Below are 22169 nucleotides of genomic sequence, written 5' to 3'. Positions count from 1 at the left end.
TCATCCCGATGATGAATCACGGATTGCAATTCGAAATGTTGATGATAAAAAATACATACATAATTGAATCTAGAAAAAATCAAGAGTAAACATAAATTTTAAATTTTATTAAGGATTATTTTATTTTACCATATTGTCTACTTTATATTTATTTGAATTTTTATTATATTTGTGTGTAATTTGATAAAAAAAAATAACTATTGATTATAATTTAATTGTTTGATTTTATTTTTAAAGCTATAGTAAATATTGTATATTCATATGATAATTTAAAAGTTTTATTTTCTAGTTATTGTAGCTTTTGGATGTATTCATGTTATTATAGAATGTCTTCACCACATAAAAAAGATATTGTTTGTTATTTCTTTGGTTTAAAAAAAAAACTATTACTCATTTTATTTATTATGAAGATCAAAATAGCGTAATTCTATTTATTATATAGAGTCTTCATTCAAAAAATCAAATCAAAATATATGCAAGATGTCGAGTTTTCCATATTGATACTGATGAGAAATGAGATCCTAGCCTATAAATGTAAACTAAAATCTCAAATTTCTGTGGCATATCATTAGAACTAGAAATATGTTCATCTGCAGTCTTAATAGGAGAGATAAAAGCTAAGGTTCTATAATTATTTTTTTCTAGTGGAATTGATATTGTAAATTGAATCTAGTATAATGATAACAAATTGATGAATTTCAACAATAACAATGAAATACATAACAAAAAATTAACAAAGTAGCTCAGATCTAGAAAGAGGATTCAAAGAGGAACCTATAGTTGATATTTGGGCTCAAAATTGTCTGACATAGTTGGAGGGTGTATAAAATTTTAGAATCAAGATCAAAAGGTCCCCTAGGTCTCCCTCTCCAAAATTCAGCCAAAAAGCATTGGACATGGTTGGAAGGAACCCTAGTGTAGGTGTGTTTTCCTATTCAAAAATTGGGATCATCTATCATTATCTTCTCTTCATAACTAGAGCACTCTCTTCAATCGGATCTAAACCTATACACACAAAATAAGAGAAAATTATTTATTTGTATAGGGGATTGACTAAGTCAAACCTCATGTTGGTGTTCCTACCTCCACTATAGCAATGATTGATGAAAAGTGGGCTTATCCTAAAAAAGGATATAAATTGAAACTTTAATGGAAATACTTGAATTGCATATTTTTAGCAAAGAAATGAAACCCTTGGCTTGATGTTTCTTGAATAATGTTAATGCATGGCTTCATTATTAAGGAATTCATAAATCTTGATCATGATTGTTGAATTTTGAATGCCCGACTTCCTTGTTCATACAAATATGTACTCAATTAAGCTTGATTGAAAGCTCATAGGAATTGAATCGTATACTTCAAATTTAAATAAGAGAGGAAGTTATATTTATATGTATACTTCAAATTTAAATAAGAGAGGAAGTTATATTTATATGCAACTTACATTTTTTCTGGTTTAATATCTGGGGAAGGCTAATATCGAGGGGGCAATTTCCCAATATTTGCAAAGTCAAACATTATAATTAAAAATTTGCAGCCAAATTATTTGGATGGGAGCGCTAGGCACACTATTCCACTAGAATAATGGTGTTGGGCATCGTAGTCCACGAGGAGAAAGATGATGGGTGCAATTTGAGTCAAAACAAATATCATGAATAGGATATTGCATCAAGTTTTTAAAAATGAACCCAAAATCAAGAATAATCAAACACGAATTTATCTCCAAATCCATATTGCTAAGACATGGGTTTAAAGTAGAAAGCTATTGCTTTTGAGTTTTCTAGAAAAACTTCTTTTCAAATATGAAATTGATAGAGGCTTATAATTTTTATAATCTGTTCTACAATAATTTAACAAAAGAATATAAAACAATTTACGGAAAAGCACTTCACTCACGGATTACCGCTTTTGACAACTCTAAATTTTCTGTGTAAGCACTTAGATATGTTGAATTCTGATAATTATTTACACATGACTCCTTTTGTTTCTTTATAGAACTTAGTTGATTATAGATGCGTCAAAATTTTGGGTAAACTTGATAAATATTAATGGAATTCACTATAAAAGGCTATACACGTGAACCACCTACTTTTATTTTTGCAACATTGGCTTTGGACCAAAGATCTTCATCGATCACAACAAAATAATGGTCGTTGCATAATTCTTTATTTGAAAAAAAACTTTTCTTTAATTAAGTGACAAGACAACTTATGCCTCAGCGTAACGGTCCCACATGGACATGTGGAATAATTTCATTTCATGTCAAACACATGATGTAAAGATGGTTTGCAGGAATATGACACATGGATAACTTTACACATGGAATTCTATCGCACACACATCAAAATCTTATTGATTCATAATTTTAGGTCTTTCTAAGGAAAAATACCCAACAAAACTTAGGAAGAGTGAGTTTGTGTGATTTATATAAGAAGGGGGTAGCATAAACTGAACAATTTGGCACTTCATAATGGAATGCTCTGCTTAAAAGTTGATAACATGCACCAATTATTTGAGGAAGACAAAATTAACCAAACAACCAGTCTTCTAGTCAAAATCAGTAGAAGGACAAAATTAAAATCTTGGTCCCATAGACTATTTAGTCTCGTGGACAACATTAAAATCTTTCATTCATTCATCCTTCTGAAATGAAATTAGAGTTTGACATGTGGATGCCAACCTTGAGAATGGTGGGGCCACTCGTTTTGCTAGAAAAGCTAAACTCTAAGGCATGCTCTCACATAATGGGACATGCATCACCACCCTCTCATGTTGCAAATTGATGATATTTTATAGATGAGAGCCTATGATGAAGAGTGAAAATGCGATATAATTGAGAGACAATACCATGCATCAACTAGATAGGGGCTCAATCACGTGGAGATATTGACATAGATAGGTGGCAAAACATTGCAAGATCACAAACATAGACATGTTATCAAAACCAAACCCATGATCACTTAACATTGAATAATGCAATAATAAATAAAAATCTAGATTTGTCGTAGGATAAAGACAATGACTAACATCATAAAGCGTACAAGATGATTTAAGAATTTTTAAAGAGCATGAGGGAAATTTCCAATAGCTAGTCTCTGAGGAATGGGGACAAATAACTCAATCGAAACAAAGGACTTAAATTATAACTTAAGTTATTAGCAACTTCAGCTAGCAAGTCAATGCCAAATTAAAATGCAAAAGCCATAGAATCATTAAACACCTAAGGTTTAGACTAGGGAAAACAAATAAAACCCTTCATGCTAGCAAGTAAAACCCTAGAAAATGTAGACATTATTCATATAATAAATTTTTTGAAGTGATGAGTTTGTTTGATTGCATAAATTTCAAAACTCTCAATTTTTGGATCTTGGGGATTATATTGATTTGTATGAATAAAAGAGGACTTTCTAGAGGCAACAATGATGGTGAGGTGAGGGTAATTTGATGTTGCACATGAAACCTACAATGATATCTTTTGCTAATGAATAAGCTCCACTTTGTTGAATAGGGTAGAGAGGGGAGTGATTATGTCCAATTATTTGAGTATAAGATCTTACTTGAAATATCTTCTCAGCAAGAAATCATGTTTGAAGCGAAGTGAAATGTCAATAATAGTTGTGCCTAAGTTCTCTCTTTTTAACCATCTTCATGCTCTCTAATTTGCTAATATCCATCATGTATATACTTAAAGTAGATATTCTAGAGGTGCAAAAGTATTCATCGAAAGATTTAGATGGTTGTTTTATATGAAGTGTCACCTACTCAGTAGTCTTTTCCTTTGTGAGAGTGGGACTCATCTTTTACTTCACTAACCTAGTAAATGCACTCTCATGTAATAGAGTAAATGCAAGTCCAAAAGATTGCTTCCATTATTTTGAATCATGTAATACTATAGGCTTACTAATAATGATGTTTCTTAACCTATCCTTACTAAGATTGGTGAAAGACAATCCAATATACATTAAGAAATTTTTAACCAATCCTTGCTATCCTTATATAAAAATAAAAAGATCTAACATTTATGCATGGATCTTTATTTCTACTAGATGTATCTATTCTAAGTTCTTTAAAAAATATTTAGATTAAAAATCTATGAACCAATTTAAATTATTAAATTTAAACAATAAGTATAGATAATCTAAAACACAAAATGAGACCCACTATTCTATTTAAAATATACAAAATATTATAAAATATTATTGTATATAATAAAAATTAAAAATAAAATTTTGAAATAAAATAATTTCAAAGTATAAATGCCATAAATAGTATATTAAAGAAAAAACAAAGTTAAAATTAAATGTAAAAAAGAAAAAGGAAATCTAAAACTTTATACCATCAAACCTCATCCCTACGCAAGTTTTTTTATTCACTGGAGGATTGTTTGGTGTAGTCGTGAGGGGACAAGACTGAGTTGTGAAAGTGAAAGTTGCGACTTTTAAGGAGTGCTTTCGTATTGGTAAACCAGTTAATCTATTTTTCTGTTCTTTGAAGACACGGAAAGAATATCGTCTACGGCCTTCAACGCGCTTTACTGGGCAAAAACAGTGAAAAGGGGACAAAAAATTATTCTCCACTACCGACTCGTCTCCTCTTTCCACGCGCCTTCGGCCTTCAACAGGCTTTAGTCGGCAAAAGCAAAAGCTGATAACTTAAAAAGATGTGTCTACGGTTTGGTGGGCTTAGTCAGTTACGTTGCCTTTTCCCGCGCGAATATTATCCACTCATTTCTCTGCTATGCATTCTTTCTTCTTTTTTAATATGCAATTCAAGTCCATCTGCTCTACACCATTCCCATCAGCTTCTTCTCTTTCAATCATTTCTGCGTTAAGCCAGCTTTGTCTGTTTTCTGTCTGCCTTAAATTTATAGCAAAGCCTCAACCTTAGCTGTGAAGCTTTTTTCTTTGTTTTAGTTTATATCTCATGGCAACATCTTCTAGCAGTAGTGGCGCCTTTGATGCAGTAATGTTTCAATTGTATCTAGTGGCATGCTCTTCTAGCAGTATGCGTGCTTTCGATGCAATAATGTTTCAATTGTATCGAATGGCATACTCTTATCGTAGTAGTGGTGCTTTTGATGCAGTAATGTTTCAATATTATCTAATGGCATCCTCTTCCAACACTGCTGGTATTTTTTATGCAATAAATGCCATCTGCTCCTACTTTTGTTGCATCCTCGTCTGGAACCAAACTCTTGCGCTATGATATATTCATAAATCATTGTGGACAAGATGTCAAACACACTCTCGCCAGCAAGATCTACGATTCCTTAGATGCCACGGGATTGAAAGTATTTCTGGATAAAGATGAGTTGGATCTTGCGGATTACTTTCCCAAAGCCATAGAAGAAGCAATCAAAAGTTCTTCTCTTCATATCGCCATATTTTCTGAACATTATGCACAATCCCCCTGGTGTTTGGCCGAATTGTTTTGTATGCTACAAACCCCCAGCAAATTTATGCCCATTTTCTATCATGTTGATCCTTCTGATTTAAGATGGGCGATTGAAGGAAAAGGAATTTATAAAGGTGCCTTTTCTGATTATGTAGAGAAGAAAAGGTAGAACTGTAATGCTCTTCATTCGGCACCTTGTTAATTAATGTTCTCAATTATTAATTTTTTAAAAGTGATTTACTTGGCTTTATATCGAAGTTGAGTTGAGATGAGTATTTTTGCGTTTTGCTTGTATTATGTTCCACCTGAGCAGATACCCTTCAGAACTGCAACGTTGGAAACAGGCACTCCAGTAAGCTTCCCTTTTTACTGGCGATATAATTAAGAAAGAGAATCAGGGGTAAGTACGAAATGATCTTCCTCCTGAATTTAGCTTATCAAATCTTCTATAATGTTTTTTTTTTTAATTTCTATAATGTTCTTCATTTGAGTATGTTTTGCTTTGTTTGTTATATGTGTATCAGCATTAAGTTTGCTCCTTTTAATTAGTAAATAAAATGATTTTGATTGTCCCTAAACATCTTTTGATTAAGCTGTGTAAGAAAAAAATAATTAACAATATTTTATAAACGTTTTGAATCATAATTTGATAAAATTTAAGCTTTAAAAAACAGAAATAAATGCAAAATGAAATCTTCACTGAAAATGTTAAGTCCATCTTGGCTGTGAAGACACTACTAATGGTGCGTGAGCCCTAGATGATTGTTATTGGCACTTGATTGTGCCAACAAACCTCTGTGCAAGAACTTTGGATCCTAATTAATTTTTTATCTCATATTTTATTTCCTTTCTGGTGTCGTAGAAATGTCTTATGTTTCTATATAATCATTTCCGCACAGCCATCACGATCCATGTCATGCATGCATGACTGGCTTGTAGATTGGATTCACCCACTCTATGTATTTAATTCGATGCCCTTAATTGGATCCACAGATGACGCTATTTATTAATTAAATGAATATAAAAATCAGTTGTTCTTTGAAAATAAAAAAAGCTGATGTATTTTAATTTTTAATTAATTAATTATTCCCCTGGGTGGGAGATAGTTTCAATAACCGTCACCTTATTGTCATGTTGACCTCCCAATAGCCGTCATAGTGAAAACACTATTAATAAATTTGGTTTGTACCAATAGCCGATCATTTTTGTGTACATTTTGACCTCTATGCGCACAACTGATTCCACAACATGCATCGCTACTACCTAGAAGCTAGATCAATAGCTATAAGCAGTTAAGTCACATACGAAGACAACTAAAAAATCAAAATCAAAATCTGACGTACCGTTTAGGATCTGTGGGTGCGCAAAGTTAGCTATGACGGCTACTGGTGCTCTTCCCCTCTTGTACAATTTTCTTTTTAGTTTTCTATTTTTTTTAACTTTGTTGTTTCTGGATTTGATTGTGCGACTTTTTTAGCATTAATGTTTTCCATCATGGTTAAGATGTTTAGCGAATGCCAAGATATGATAGACAGTAATTTGCAAACTTAGATTATCTCCAGATTGCATTTGAAGGATTGGGTAGAGAGAGACATAAAGACGTGGAACTTAAATATTTTAAGAATTTAAATCATATAAAACCTAGCTTATTCTATATATTATTAAATATATACAAGCTAGTAGCAATTGCAGCATGAATTGGAAGATATAATTCAATAAGGATTAGGGTTTGGTTTACTATTAGGGTTAGGTTTAGATTTCATTTAAAATATAGTAGGCCTAATTATATAAGGAATAGGGTTCATTTTGGTTTGTTATTAGGCTTAAGGGTTAGGGTTAGGGCTAAGAGTTAGGTTTACGATTATAGTTAGGGTTTACATTACTGTCAAAGTTAGGTTAATAATTAGGGTTTGGATTTACATCATGGTTAGTGTTAAGATTGTAATTAGGCTTAGGATTTAGGGCTATGGGTAGGACTATGTGTAAGGTTATGGTTTATATCATAGGGTTATGATTAGGTTTAAGGGTTAGGGTGAGGATTATAGTTAGGGTTTCAATCATTGTTAGGGTTAGGTTAATGGTGAGGGTTTGGATTTACTTCATGATTAGGGTTAGGGTTAGGGTTAGTGTTATGGTGAGGCTTAGGATTTAGCATTATTGTTAGGGTTAGGGTTAAGGGTTAGGTTTAGGATAATAGTTAGGGTTTACATTGTTGTTAGAGTTAGGTTAATGGTTAGGGTTTGGATTTACATCATGGTTAGTATTATGATTAGGGTTAAGATTGTGATTAGGGTTAGGATTTAGGGTTGTGGTTAGGATTATGTGTAGGGTTATGGTTTATATCATAGGGCTATGATTAGGGTTTAGGATAAGGGCTAGTATTATAGTTAGGGTGTACATCATTGTTAAGGTTAGGTTAATGGTTAGGTTTTGCATTTACGTCATGATTATGATTAGGATTAGGTTTGGGTGAAGTTTGTGGTTAGGCTTAGGATTTAGCATTATGGCTAGGATTATGTGTAGGGTTACAGTTAGGGTTAGGATTATAGTTAGGGTTTACATCATTGTTAGGGTTAGGCTAATGGTTAGGGTTTGGATTTACATCATGGTGAGGTTTAAGGTTCTGGTTAGGCTTAAGTTTTAGGTATATGGTTAGGATTATGTCTACAAATAGAGTTTATATCATAGGGTTATAGTTACGATTAGGATTAAGGGTTAGGTTTAGGATTATAGTTAGGGTTTACATCTTTGTTAGGGTCTGAATTTACATCATGGTTAGTGTTAAGATTGTGGTTAGGCTTAGGATTTAGGCTCTTGGTTAAGATTATGCTAAGGGTTAGGCTTTATATCAATGGATCAAGGTTAGTGTTAGGATTATATTTAGGGTTTACATCATTGTTAGGGTTAGTTTAATGGTTAGGATTTGGATTTACATCATGATTTGGGTTATGGTTAGGGTAAGGGTTAAGATTATGGTTAGCATTAGGATTTATGATTATGGTTAGTTTTATGTTTAGGGTTAGGGTTCATATAATAGCATTCGGGTTAGGATTAGCATCATGGTTAGGGTTATGGTTATGTTTAAGATTGTGGTTATGATTAACGTTTAGAATTATGGTTAGGGTTATGTCTAGGCTTAGGGTTTATATCATAGGGTTAGTGTTAGGATTAGGATTATAGATATATTTTACATCATTGTTAGGGTTAGGTTAACGATTAGGGCCTAGTCAGGGTTAGGGTTAGGGTTAAGATTGTGTTTACGCTTAGGATTTATGGTTATGATTAGGATTATGTGTAAGGTTAGGGTTTAAATCATAGGGTTGGACTTAGGCTTAAGGGTTAGGATTAGGGTTATAGTTATGGTTTGCATCACTTTTAGGTTTAGGTTAGTAATTAGGGTTGGGTTAATGGTTAGTGTTTGAATTTAGGGTTTAAGGTTAGGGCTAGGGTTATGATTGTTGTTAGGCTTAGGATTTAGGGTTATTTTTATGATTATTTGTAGGGTTAGGGTTTATATAAAAGAATTATCATTAGGGTTAGGATTAGTATTTGCTATTATGGTTAGTTTTATGTTTAGGGTTAGGGTTTATATCACAACATTAGAATTAGGATTAGCATCATGGTTAGCGTTATGGGTAAGTTTATGTCTAGGGTTAGGATTTGCATCATATTTAGGTTTAATATTTAGAATTATGGTTAGGGTTATGTCTAGGGTTAGGGTTTATATCATAGGGTTAGGGTTAGGATTAGGATTACAAATAGTTTTGACATCATAGTTAGGGTTAGGTTAATGGTTAGGGTTAGGGTCAAGGTTAAGGTCAAGGTTAAGATTGTGTTTAGGCTAGGATTTATAGTTATGGTTAGGATTATGTGTAGGGTTAGGGCTAATTTCATAGGTTTAAACTTAGAGTTAAGGGTTAGGGTTATAGTTATGGTTTGCATCAGTTTTAGGTTTAAGTTAATGGTTAGGGTCTAGATTTACATCATGTTGAGGGTTAAGGTTAGGGTTAGGGTTAAGATTGTAGTTACTCTTAGGATTTAGGGTTATGGTTAGGATTATGTCTAGGGTTAGGGTTTATATAATAGCCCATAAGGGTTATGATTATGGTTATGGTTTACAACATTGTGAGGGTTAAGTTAATTGGTGGGGTTTGGATTTAGAGAATAGTTATAGTTAGGGTTAGGGATAGAGTTTATATTAGAGAGCTAGAGTTAGGGTTAAGGGTTATAGTTACTCTTTCATTTGGTTTAGTGTGAGGGTTGAATTTGGTACAGTGTTAGAGTTCAATTTTGTTTGCCATTCAATTTGGTCTAGTTTTAGGAATACGGTTCAATTAGGTTTAGGGTTAGGGTTCAATTAGGTTTAGGTTTATAGTTCAATTTGGTTTAGATTCAATCAAGTTTAAGGCTAGAGTTCAATTCAATTTAGGGTTAAAGTTTAATTTGGTATACTATTAAGGTTCGGGTACAATTATGTCTAGGCTTAGGGTTTATATCATAGGGTTAGGGTTAGAATTAAGATTATAGACATATTTTACATCATTGTTTGGGTTAGGTTAATGGTTAGGGTGAGGTCAGGGTTAGGGTTAGGGTTAAGATTGTGTTTACGCTTAGGATTTATGGTTATGGTTAGGATTATGTGTAGGGTTAGGGTTTAAATCATAGGGTTAGACATAGGCTTAAGGGCTATGGTTAGGGTTATAATTATGGTTTGCATCACTTTTAGGGTTAGGCTAGTAATTAGGGTTGGGTTAATGGTTAGCATTAGGATTAGGATTAGCATCATGGTTAGGGTTATGGTTAAGTTTATGTCTAGGGTTAGGATTAGCATCATGTTTAGGTTTAATATTTAGAATTATGGCTAGGGTTATGTCTAAGGTTAGGGTTTATATCATAAGGTTAGGGTTAGGGTTAGGATTATAGATAGTTTTGACATCATAGTTAGGGTTAGGTTAATGGTTAGGGTCAGGGTCAGGGTTAAGGTCGGGGTTAAGATTATGTTTAGGCTAGGATTTATGGTTATTGTTAGGATTATGTGTAGGGTTAGGGCTTATATCGTAGGCTTAGAATTAGAGTTAAGGGTTAGGGTTAGGGTTATAGTTGTGGTTTGCATTAGTTTTTGGATTAAGTTAATGGTTAGGGTCTAGATTTACATCATGTTTAGGGTTAAGGTTAGGGTAAGGGTTAAGATTGTAGTTACGCTTAGGATTTAGGGTTATGGTTAGGATTATGTCTAGAGTTAGGGTTTATATAATAGCCCATAAGGGTTATAATTATGGTTAAGGTCGGGGTTAAGATTGTGTTTAGGCTAGGATTTATGGTTATGGTTAGGATTATGTGTAGGGTTAGGGCTTATCTCGTAGTCTTAGACTTAGAGTTAAGGTTTAGGTTTAGGGTTATAGTTATGGTTTGCATTAGTTTTCGGATTAAGTTAATGGTTAGGGTCTGGATTTACATTATGTTTAGGGTTAAGGTTAGGGTAAGGGTTAAGATTGTAGTTATGCTTAGGATTTAGGGTTATGGTTAGGATTATGTCTAGGGTTAGGGTTTATATAATAGCCCATAAGGGTTATAATTATGGTTATGGTTTACATCATTGTGAGGGTTAAGTTAATTGGTGGGGTTTGGATTTAGAGAATTGTTAGGGTTAGGGTTAGGGTTAGAGTTTTTATTAGAGAGCTAGAGTTTGGGTTAAGGGTTGGGGTTACTCTTTCATTTGGTTTAGTGTGAGGGTTGAATTTGGTTTAGTGTTAGAGTTCAATTTTGTTTACCATTCAATTTGGTCTAGTTTTAGGATTAGGGTTTAATTAGGATTAGGGTTTAATTAGGTTTAGGGTTAGGGTTCGATTAGGTTTATGTTTATAATTCAAGTTGGTTTAGATTCAATCAAGTTTAAGGCTAGAGTTCAATTCAGCTCAGGGTTAAAGTTTAATTTGGTATATTATTAAGGTTCAGGTATAATTTATGATAACCTCTTTTTTATGTTATAAAGATGCTTAAAAAAAAAATAGCTCACTTTATTAAAATATTCTAAAATATTCTAAATCCACTAATAGAACTATATAGAATCAAGGAGATGCATTGACAATTTCCTTTTATTTACTATCTTGTGTAGTCCTTAAATTACACATCTGTGCACCTTGGAATACTTGAATGACTACTTCACACATTTTAGAAGCTCAACCAAGAAACATGAATACTCTAATGACTACTTAAGACATTTTAGAAGCTCAGCCATGCATCTTGTTGCATTTCTTCTCGACATTTAGGCACTACAACATTTCTCCTTCGAAGAAAAAAATAAAGGTTTAAAGAACAAATAAATATATAAACATTCTAAATATTGAATTTTAATTTTACCAAAAACATAAATTACAAGAAAATAAATGTACAATTTTCATTATTATATTAAAAAACAAATAAATATACAAAACCAAAATATTAATTTAAATTTAATTTTTAAAATGCATATAAGAACAATAGGTTCTAGACTCAAAAGATGCTTAAAAACTATAATAATAGTTACTTGAATGATAATAAGTTTGAACTTTCACAATATAAAAAACAATAAATTTATGAATACTCAAATTCATATAAATATGTATATACATAAAAATGAATTCATTAAAAAAATAAATACAATATATCTCTAAAAATTCATTAAAAGAAAATACAGTACATCTCCCCACTGAGATTATGTTATTATAATCCTACTTTAAAAAAACGTTTACAAGACTAAACATAACCTATATAACCATACTAAACAAATAGAGCTACCAACACATCAGTTGAATTTTCATTCAGTAATGAACGATCCTGTGTGTTGTTGTTGCTCCTCTCCTTTTTCTCGCCGCCTTTCTCCGCCTGGAAAGTTGTCTTTAAAATATCTTTAGCATGGTAAAGGCAAAAATTCCTCTACATTTGAACGAAATTTTGTGGTTTCAGCCTGCACGGGGAAAGTATAAGTAAAAGAGTTCGTTGGAAAATGCATATCTTCATTTTCTCTTCTTCCTCTCCATGTCGGTGTCCATGCATTCCTTCTCTACCTGGAAATCCATGCTCAAAATCTCTCTCCCTAGGTAAGGGCATAAATTCTTCTACTCTTGAATGAAATTCTGAGGACTCAGGTTGTACAGAAAAGGCATGAGGAAAAGACGACTCCTTCTGCTCTTCTGGAAAAGGCATATGCTCACTCTCTTCCCTGTTTCATCTCTATGCTGCCTCCCTTCTCCTCCGTTAGGAAAGCCATGGCCAAATTCAGGCCTAAATTCATCTTCTCTTGGATGAAATCCAGCGGGATCATCATGTCTAGGTAAGGGATGGAAAAAAGATTCAAGCCATCCTCTTATTGATGAAAAAAGCATATGCTCATTTTCTTGAGCTCTTATTTCTTCTTCTGGATGCCTCCATTCTCCCTTTGGAAAACCAGGGTCAAAATCCCTCTTTTCTGGTAACGGCCGATCCATTTTCATATGCAAACCCCTGGATTCAGCCTACAAATCTAGGAATTCAACGACAAAAGGCATATGTTCACAGTTGGGTGAAGTATTTTCTAATGGATTCTTCCATCACTTAAAATTTCATCGAATATAAATGACATGTTTTTTTTCAGATTAAAAAATCAATATAATTTTCTTTTTCAGCCTAAAAGAATGACGTGTTCCACTTGTATGTTAATTCTTCTTTAATAAACATTTCATAACAAATTAATCTAGAAAAGGAATTCGTTTTATACGCATGTTGTATTTGACGATAAAATAGATATATTATTTTAAGTCTAAGAATCTGGGGGTGTGACAATCCTCTTTACATGCATTTTTTTGTTTTTAGTCCATGTTTACGCTATGCTACAACTACTTAATTCAGCTCTCCAGACACGGTTTATCTTATGGTCTTTTGAAATTTTGTTATTAAAGTAAATTTTCTGGTAATTATTGCTATTTTATAATTCGCTTGGCAAATTTTTCCTCATGGTTTTTTCTTTTTAAGTTTAATGAAATTCATTGACGAGATAACCATTACCCAATTTCTTTTAACTGTTGACATGTCTTCTACATGGAGCGCCAAGGTTTTTCCAGAGCAGTTAACATGTTGGTTCCAAGTTTTTCCAAAATCATTTACTAAAATATTTTGTGCTTTTACAGAAAATCACAGTTTTTCTAAAATCATTCACTAAAATATTTTATGTTTTTACAGAAAATCACAGGAGATATCGGCAATGAAAACACCTGCAATGAAGAACCAATCTACTTAGCATTCCAAAAGTTGAATATTAATATGCTGATGTTTCTGCAATTATTTTGCAAATAAAATAGACTCGTTAATTCATATTCAACAAACCTACAATATGCAAACACTATGAAATCTATAAAACAATATCATATACCTCTATCTCACGTTGAAAATGCACAATTGATCCCTTCTCTATCTGGAAATTACTTCACAAGATTACAATTTGAAGAATGGTGCTTACCGTTTTTTGCAATTTTTAATTATTGAATGGAGTGAAACTATCTCGTAACCGTTATGAAAACCGTCAAAATAATTGAAAACCCCCAAATGTTAACGCATAAATTTGCTGTCATCTCAGCTTTGCAATAAAAATTTATTAGAAATTTTTAAAAATATTTTATTAAAATATGTAGATTACCATATTTATGAATTTAATTACAATCCTCAGTCTAATGCAAATATTAAATAATTTACACCAAAATAAATAATATGTACTATCTTGTAATTGTAATTAAGGCTAACTTAATGTGAATGTTAATGGTTAGTTAAAATGAAAGTTTTTATTATAAGATAAATTTTAAGACAGAGTTAGTATTAGCACTCAATTACATTAGAGTTGATGTTATTTAATTTTTAATTAATTATTGTAAGAAAAATATTAAAAATAATATTGTGTATAAATTTTTCTAAAAATATCTTTAACACTTTTTTATTTAAAATAAATAATAATTTTTTTTCAAAATATATAATTTTAATTTTTTTAATGCAATTATTTTATGTTGATCTTTACAATATTTGAACTATCTTACTATCTTACTATTTTTTTTAAGTAATAATTAAAGTTAATGAAATTTTGTTGTAAAAAGTAAATATTAATAATAGTTTTAACTCTATTGTCACAAAATTTGTTTGATATTTTTTTGTTGCCACTTTTGAAAACTTTATATTTATATGTTGTATTTGATAATTCTATAAAATTAAAAAGAATTATTAAATATTTTAAAAATATTGAAAATTTAAAAGACTTAGCAATGGTTTTTGAATAATAAAATAATTAGAAAATGTATAAATTATTTTATTACAATTTGTAAAATATGATGTTTAATGAATTGAATAATATAAATATTAAATAGTATATATTAAAATTAAATAATATGTACCTTGTTTTATCTAAATTAAGGTTAGAGGGTTCACTAAAAGTTTGAGTTAGTATTACGATTCAAGTATAGGATTACCATTCTAGAATAAAACTTGAGTTAGGATTATAATTAAATTAAAATTAAGGTTAGCATTAGAATCCAATTAAAATTAGAATTGGTATTCCTAAGATTTAATTAATATTAAGAATAAAATTAGTGTCATACTAGAAATTATTATGTTAGTTAATGCATATCTTATTACTATTGATTGACCATTGCACCCTTTTGTACAAATGTTAGTAAAAGATGATTAAATCTACACGTTAGAAATTGGATAGACATGTGGCCAACATGAGGTCACTTATAATAATATTTGACGATCTCAATTGTGGTAGGAGTTCAAACGATATCAAAAGAAATAATATCTGGTGTACGAAACTGCGGTATTATTCTCAGTACAAGAAGGATGCAAAATAGAAAATAAAGTTGTAAGCAATAAGATAAACTAACTTCTCATTTCAAAAATCCAGAATATAAACAACTACAAGAACACCAAGAGTCACCACAACCATCAGAATTCGAAATGATAAGCTGGCTATGAGAAAAGAGTGAAATATTTTAATATGAAAATTTTAATTTTAATTTTGAACTAATTTTGCATCTCTGGAACCTCCATATCATTCCTCCCTCCTTGACAAGCAATGGACCCCATTACACTAATCTATTGCGACAAATGAGAAAATTGTGCTTCAATCTGTTCTTTACTTAACCACTTGCCCTAACGAGAAGGCCGGCCAGCCCGAACAATCCGATAAAGAGGGATCTTTTGATTCACGAGAGTCTTCGCAATAACCTCACTGACACAGTCACGCTGAAGGAGAGTCTTGGCAGTTGGATTCAATTCTGTAGCATTGAGGTATTCAGAAGCTTGGGAAATATCCAACAAAGGGGAAAAAGACGTAGCAGCTCGACATTGAAAACCGGATACAGTCTTAAAAATGGTAGTAAATCTAGCTCAAAAGCATTTTCACCAACTATCTTGATAATGGTATATGGTCCATAACGAAGGGAAGAAAGATTCTTGCTTGGTCCTTGAAGACGCTCCTTCTACATTTGTAACCACAGCTTGCCACCAACCTGAAACTGATGAGTTCGGTGTTGATCATGTCTACCCTTATACTTTTTATTGCTCTGCTCCAAAACCTCATGAACTTGTTGTTGCAAGTGTCGGATTTTATCAATGAATTTATCTGCCCTATCTTCTTTCTTGCCAGCATTAAATGCACAATCAGATTGTAAGGTAGGGAGAGCTATATCCATAGGTGCCAATGGTTGATACCCAAGACAGACCTCAAAAGGACTATGCCTTGTAGAACTATGAAGGGCACGGTTATAGCTATGTTGCACACAAGTCAAGCTCTCATCCCATGTACTCGAAGTCTCCGATTACCAGGCATCCTTCAGTATTGAATTGAGATTGATAGATTCTAGCTTTTTCCAAAATTTTCTTCTCCCTTGTCTGGTATGCAGGGCATAGATATTAGAAAAGAGCCAAGATGTACTGTCTTTAATGTGGTGAAATCTAACAAACACCATGTTATTATCTAACCAAACAAGATTCCCCTAAACATATTGGAGGTTTCAAAAGAGAACTATGCTACCAGAGGCACCATCCAAGCTACCTTCCAAGGCCCCACAATTCTTAAACACTTCAATTTTTTCCACTTTAAATTTTTTCCACTTTATCCTTACACATTTTAGTTTCTTGAATCAAAACAATATCGGGTTTATGATCCATAACAAGGTTCCTGAGAACCTCCAGTTTATGTAGACAATTAAGTCTATGAATGTTCCATGAAATAATCTTAATATTAATTTGAGAGAGCATACCTCAGGGATGGTTAGCTGGGTACCATCCGCAATATTCTTATTGTCTTCCAATTCCCTCATTTAATTCATTGATTTCCTTCCTAGTATTGATAGGATTGAGCCCACATCAAATTTGGCTCTTCCCCTCATTTTCATAGGATTAGTTTGGGGAGTAGATTTAGAACCCTTTTTCCCTTCCTGCTTTCTCTAAGTGGCATCATTATGCTGGATTTCATTATCTAGAGAGATCTGGGCAACAACTTTATGCATAGCAACATTGTTTCCTTCTTCATCCGCCCATTTAGTGCTTATGTTGAGAAGAGAGGTTGTCAGTTACGTCAAAAAGGTAGACTTGACATACTTAATTGACATCTAGGACTCAGAGGAAGAAACTCCTCTAAGAATATTGCATTATTGGGCATCTTCGAAGTTGGGAAGAGTTTCCTCACTATTCGAGTCCTTTATGACTGTGATCGAATCCTCCTCCTCATCATTCACTTGCAGAACCACATGGATTTCCCATTCCTCCAGCTCTTCTTCCTTCTATTCTTCACAGTTGGGGCTTGGATTTTCTCCTTTGTTTATTCTAGTCTGGGCTCCTTCTTTATCCTCTTTCTTTGATTCCTCTCTACCTTCCTTATTCGAATTTTTCTTTTGATCAAAGGTATTGGGAATGGTAAAATTTTGTATCTCTTCTTCCACCTTCTTACTGGGATTTTTAGCCTTCCATTACATCTGTCTCCCTTTTATGGCTTTCTTTTTTTCATCCTGGAATGGACTTTTTTTAGCAATATGTGTTGCCTTTTGGCAGTGGAAGCACACAAAAGGGACAGTCTCATATTGCAACTATTAGATCTATTTCCCAAGCGTGGAGTTAACCTCTATTGAAAGCGGCATATCCATTCCTTAGAGACACCAACACAAATTCTCGCAAAGGTGAGTCTTCCTCTAGCAGCTATTGTTGGATCAATGGATAGGAGTTCACCAAAAGAGCTTTCCAGCCCATTAAAGACATCTTCAACCCAAGATTCTAGGGGAAGACCCGGGAATCTTACCCACACAGGGGCCTGAGCAAAGAAGGATTCATTAAGATCCGACGACCACTTATAAAGTGTCGGAGCATTTTTCCCTATCACCCAAGGGCCGCCACAAAGAATCTTAGTCATGTTTTCCTTGCAATAAAAAGTGAGGGGAAGAGTTCCTTTGGGCATAATAGTAATTTCAACCTATCCCTTAGTGCCCAGTAATTTCAACCTATCCCTTAAGAACTAGCTTTTCTCTAGCATATTCCCTAAGAACATCAATATTAGGTCTAGGACCCAGGAATTTACCGACCAGAATCAAGGCCATTAGAGCAATATTTTGATCAATCACAGGATCAAGAATTTCTATTGCAAATCTCCCTTGCGAAGGATCAAAGATATCATGTACCTTAGGGAAAGAGGACTTTTGCTTGGTTTGACACCAAACAAAGAGGACTAGGGGTGAAAAACATCCACCTGATTGGGTTCCTATCTTGGGGTACCACTACCATGTGCCGATCCCCCTCCACTCGGATCTAAGGGTTTTTCACCTCCTTGTGGGTCCCCCAACAAATGGATCCTTGCCATCCGTCTAAGGATCTGCAGTCTCAGGTGCATCTCATGATCCTTCCTTACCGCTTGCATCCTCGATCGCATGGCCAGGACAAGACTTCCCACCTAAATCAGAATTGAAAATTCCTCTCCGTGCCATAAGAGTAGTTACATGTAGAATGAAACATCCATAGTATTTTAGTTGATATCGTATTGAAAAAATAAAAAAAAATTATACCTGTATAATAATTAAAATTTATATAATAATATTATTAGTTGATTGGAAAATATATTACAATAAGATTTTATAAAAAGTTTCAAATATAATTTTTCAAATTAATAAAAATAAAAAAGAATCACTTTAATGATTTTATTTAAATAATTTTTAATATTACGAAAAAAAAATCTTTCACTGAGAATAAGAGATAAGCTGACCAATAGATATGTTAATCGACTGAAGGAATGAATTAATCTTAGCACACTAATTAGATCAATTTCAAATGAGGCTTGAGATGAAAACCATTGTTGAAACATAAAATATCAAGTCTGGGTATCTCTAAAAATTACTAAACCAAAATATAAAAATAAAAAAAAACAAAATACGAGTGGCATTACCTTACGTACGGGCATTAACTAAATTAAACATTATACTTATTGAGGACAATATTAGTTTTCAGTACCCCTCTTATTTTAATGGCGGAGAAAATTGAAGCATAAATTTCTTGCTTCATCTTTGAAGAGTTTCTCTGTTTCTAAATTATACAATTACCTTATGGGTTGTCTATGAGTACTGTTTTTTATATAAAATGTTATTACTCTGTGAAGAATTTGATAATGTTGATAATGCTATTACTATTTTATGTAGTTCAATGGCATCTAGAATGGAGAAGGGATTGTTTCAGGCAGCGATATAAATAACAAAATGAAAAATTGATATAGTTAAAGATTTAAAAAAATATAAATTGATAGAATAAATTTTAAAATTGAAACATATAGAAGATAATATGTAAACATGTAGTTTTTGAAATGTTGCTACTATTAATTTGATTGATTTGTAAATATATAAATAATTTTTTTTCTTCAAATTTGTTTAAGATTATTTCAAATAAATTTAAGATTTTAGATGACCAACAAAAGACATAAAAATTTCATAACTAATGAAACAATTTTTAACTTTGCTATAAATTAATCCACTAAAATTTAAAACCTATAAAATAAGAACTTCTAACAGAAAAATAAATATTAATTAATTTTATAATATATTTATTTTTAATCCCATAAAACATCTGTTCTAAAAATAATTCTTAATCATATCCTAATCTCCTAGAATCCCAAAACTTAGAAACTAATCTCATAATTTAGAAGCTAATCTCCTATAAATCCTGAAAGCTACTCTAAAAAAAACTAATATGAATCAAAGAATTTGTATAAATATCTAAACTATCCTACATTGATTCTGTGATATACATCTGACTCTCTCTCTCCTCTCATATTTATTCTTCAACTATGGCGTTTGACAATATTTATTTTTTTAATATTTATACCATTGATATTGGCAGCTGAAAGAGCAGGATCTCTGAGCAAATACTTAAACACAGGATTGCACGCCGACTCAGATGCATCTAACAACATTCTTATCATCATGAGGTTTGCTATTGCGTTTGTTTTTCATTAAATAAATAGTTTAATGGAAACAATTTCAAATATTTATAATAATTTGAGTAAGTATATAAATAAATAGTAAGTATGGCTCAACAGTCATATGGAGGGATTTAGTCTATTAGAGTCACTCAAGGGTCGAATCTGATCCAAACACACCTTTGAGAGTTTGGATCTTGATGGATGACTTTTTATATCACATACCATCATCGTCACCAAATGTGCTCAATCAATTTAGAAAATATGACTTGTTGAACTTGTATAGAAACAGTCAGATGGATTTGTCTCAAATTAAAATGTTATTCCAATAAATTAACTTACGAATCTATCATTTGTTGATTTTATCAAAAACATAGATTGAGCAACAGTCTTATATATTTGTTTTTTAAATATAAAATCTATCCTTATCTTTGCTTCTGGTTTAAATTGTGTGATTGTTTACATCTACGTTTTATATCACACTCTAATCTACCTATCATCATCCTGATAAATCACAATGTGTGATCTTAAACCTTGATGTAAACAAAAAACCACATACAATCTGAATCAGAAACAACAATAAGAATTACTATAAATTGTAGAAAACTAATACCTTTAATATAATAAAAACAATAAACTTATAATATAAATTTACTATGAAAAAACCGGAATTAAAAATCACAGTCTTCAAAATGAAATTTTAAATTACCTAATTTTATTGTCATCCTTATTTTACACTATACGAATAACAATGATAAGTGGAATGGATGAAGGTTTTTGAGCATGACCTAGTTTTATCTTTATTTTGTAGTTTGCAGTAGTAGAAATGAGAAGAGGGGAAAACCCGGAAATCGGTTTTCAATGTGTGGCAACCGTACGTGCAGACCGGTGATGAGTTTAGTGCCGTCTTTATGCGGCTTTTGCGTCAGAATCTTGATGATTCAATAAACGAATTAATGAAAGCTGGATTGATGGTCTGCGTAATTACTTTGTTTTGTTTATTTGTACTAGCTCTATACTTCCAATTAGTATAAATGATACTATGGGAATGCGCGTGTTAGATTTTTTTGTTCTTCGTCAGGTTATGCGTAAGGTAATAATTGAAGGATCTTAGATAGATAATTTTTTTTTATTTTCTGTTATAGCTTTTGTAGTTGTTTAAGTTTATTCTAAAATAGTGTCTGTGAATTTGGAGGGCGAGGAAAAATCTTGCCTCGATCTAGATTGTTTCTGTATATGATCGCACACAAAGTGGGGTCACCGTAAATATAATACGAGTAAGTATAAATATTTGTTTTTTTAAATTTTTTTTCCCTGTTTTCTTAATAGAAATGTTTAAAGACCCAGATTATTTACAAATCAGACTACCTTTCTACCTATAAAACTCGATTCCATTCCCTTTGGTTACTGAATTTTTCTTCCAAGTGCTATTAGACAAACTAGTTTAAATATCTATTCATTTTTACAAGGTGGCTGACACTAATGTTGGTAATTTGTTTTAGGAAACCGGGGGTAACAATACAGACAATCTAGTGTGGGCAGTATATTTAGATGACAAGTTAGTGGGTCATTGGCGTGCTGGGCTTTTCCAGGACTTTGACATTTTTCGCCAATTTAGTTCAATTAGGAGGAGAAGTAGCTGTACTATCTGGTAGTCAAGGAACTCCACTCTCAAAGACGAACATGGGTAGTGGAAACTTTGCAGAGGAAAGGAATAAAAAAGCAGGTTATATTGGGAATATAGAATTGTTTACTACTAATGGTGTTCTTATATCAGACATGCCTCGGAGTTATATCTCAGCTAAAAAGGATTGTTATAATGTAAAAGGATATTTTATAAAAGATCACCCTCGGGGATACTGTATATATTATGGAGGTCCTGGAGGTTATGTTTCTCAATGTAAATATTAAAGTATTTTATTAAATAATTTATAGTTAGTTAAGAAAGGTTATTTATATTAATGTCTAGTAAAAGATTATATATTTTTTTGTTTTTAATTTATATTTTTTATTATTTATGTATTTAGATAAATTTTATTAGTAATTTTATGGGAATGTGGACTGTTTGGTAACTAATCTTATAAATATTTATATGAATTGGTCATTTGATAGGACATTTAGATGTTGTTACTAGTTTTTAAAATATTTTTTAATAAAAATGAATTATAAAGTATATTTTTTATGCTTTTAGAATTCATAAACTTGTATTTCTCATGGTACACATTATTAGGTGCATCATCTTTCTTAGAATGTTTGTGAACGTTTAAAGTTGGTTGTTATATTGTAGTATATGTGTCATTGTATTATATAATCATTAAATAGT

At 32.0% G+C, this 22169-nt stretch overlaps 1 protein-coding gene and 1 long non-coding RNA gene across 2 annotated transcripts; both read left to right on the top strand.

Annotated features, from left to right (window-relative positions):
- The first annotated feature begins 4701 nt into the window (after positions 1-4701).
- LOC131857049 (probable 2' cyclic ADP-D-ribose synthase BdTIR) lies at positions 4702-13843 on the top strand. Its single transcript, XM_059209058.1, has 3 exons — positions 4702-5559; positions 5708-5794; positions 13591-13843. Exons 1-2 carry the CDS (start codon positions 5147-5149, stop codon positions 5748-5750), a joined length of 456 nt encoding a protein of 151 aa, XP_059065041.1. The 5' UTR covers positions 4702-5146; the 3' UTR covers positions 5751-5794; positions 13591-13843.
- A 5925-nt stretch (positions 13844-19768) lies between these two features.
- On the top strand, positions 19769-21802 carry LOC131857072 (uncharacterized). The gene is made up of 3 exons (XR_009358493.1): positions 19769-19855; positions 20658-21123; positions 21349-21802. It is a non-coding gene; the product is annotated as an uncharacterized LOC131857072 (long non-coding RNA).
- The last annotated feature ends 367 nt before the right edge of the window (positions 21803-22169 follow it).

This window comes from Cryptomeria japonica, chromosome 7, assembly GCF_030272615.1.
Source record: "Cryptomeria japonica chromosome 7, Sugi_1.0, whole genome shotgun sequence".
NCBI classification, from domain to species: domain Eukaryota; kingdom Viridiplantae; phylum Streptophyta; class Pinopsida; order Cupressales; family Cupressaceae; genus Cryptomeria; species Cryptomeria japonica.
Note: the sequence above shows the minus strand (reverse complement) of the source record. Positions and strands in the feature narration are given on the sequence as shown.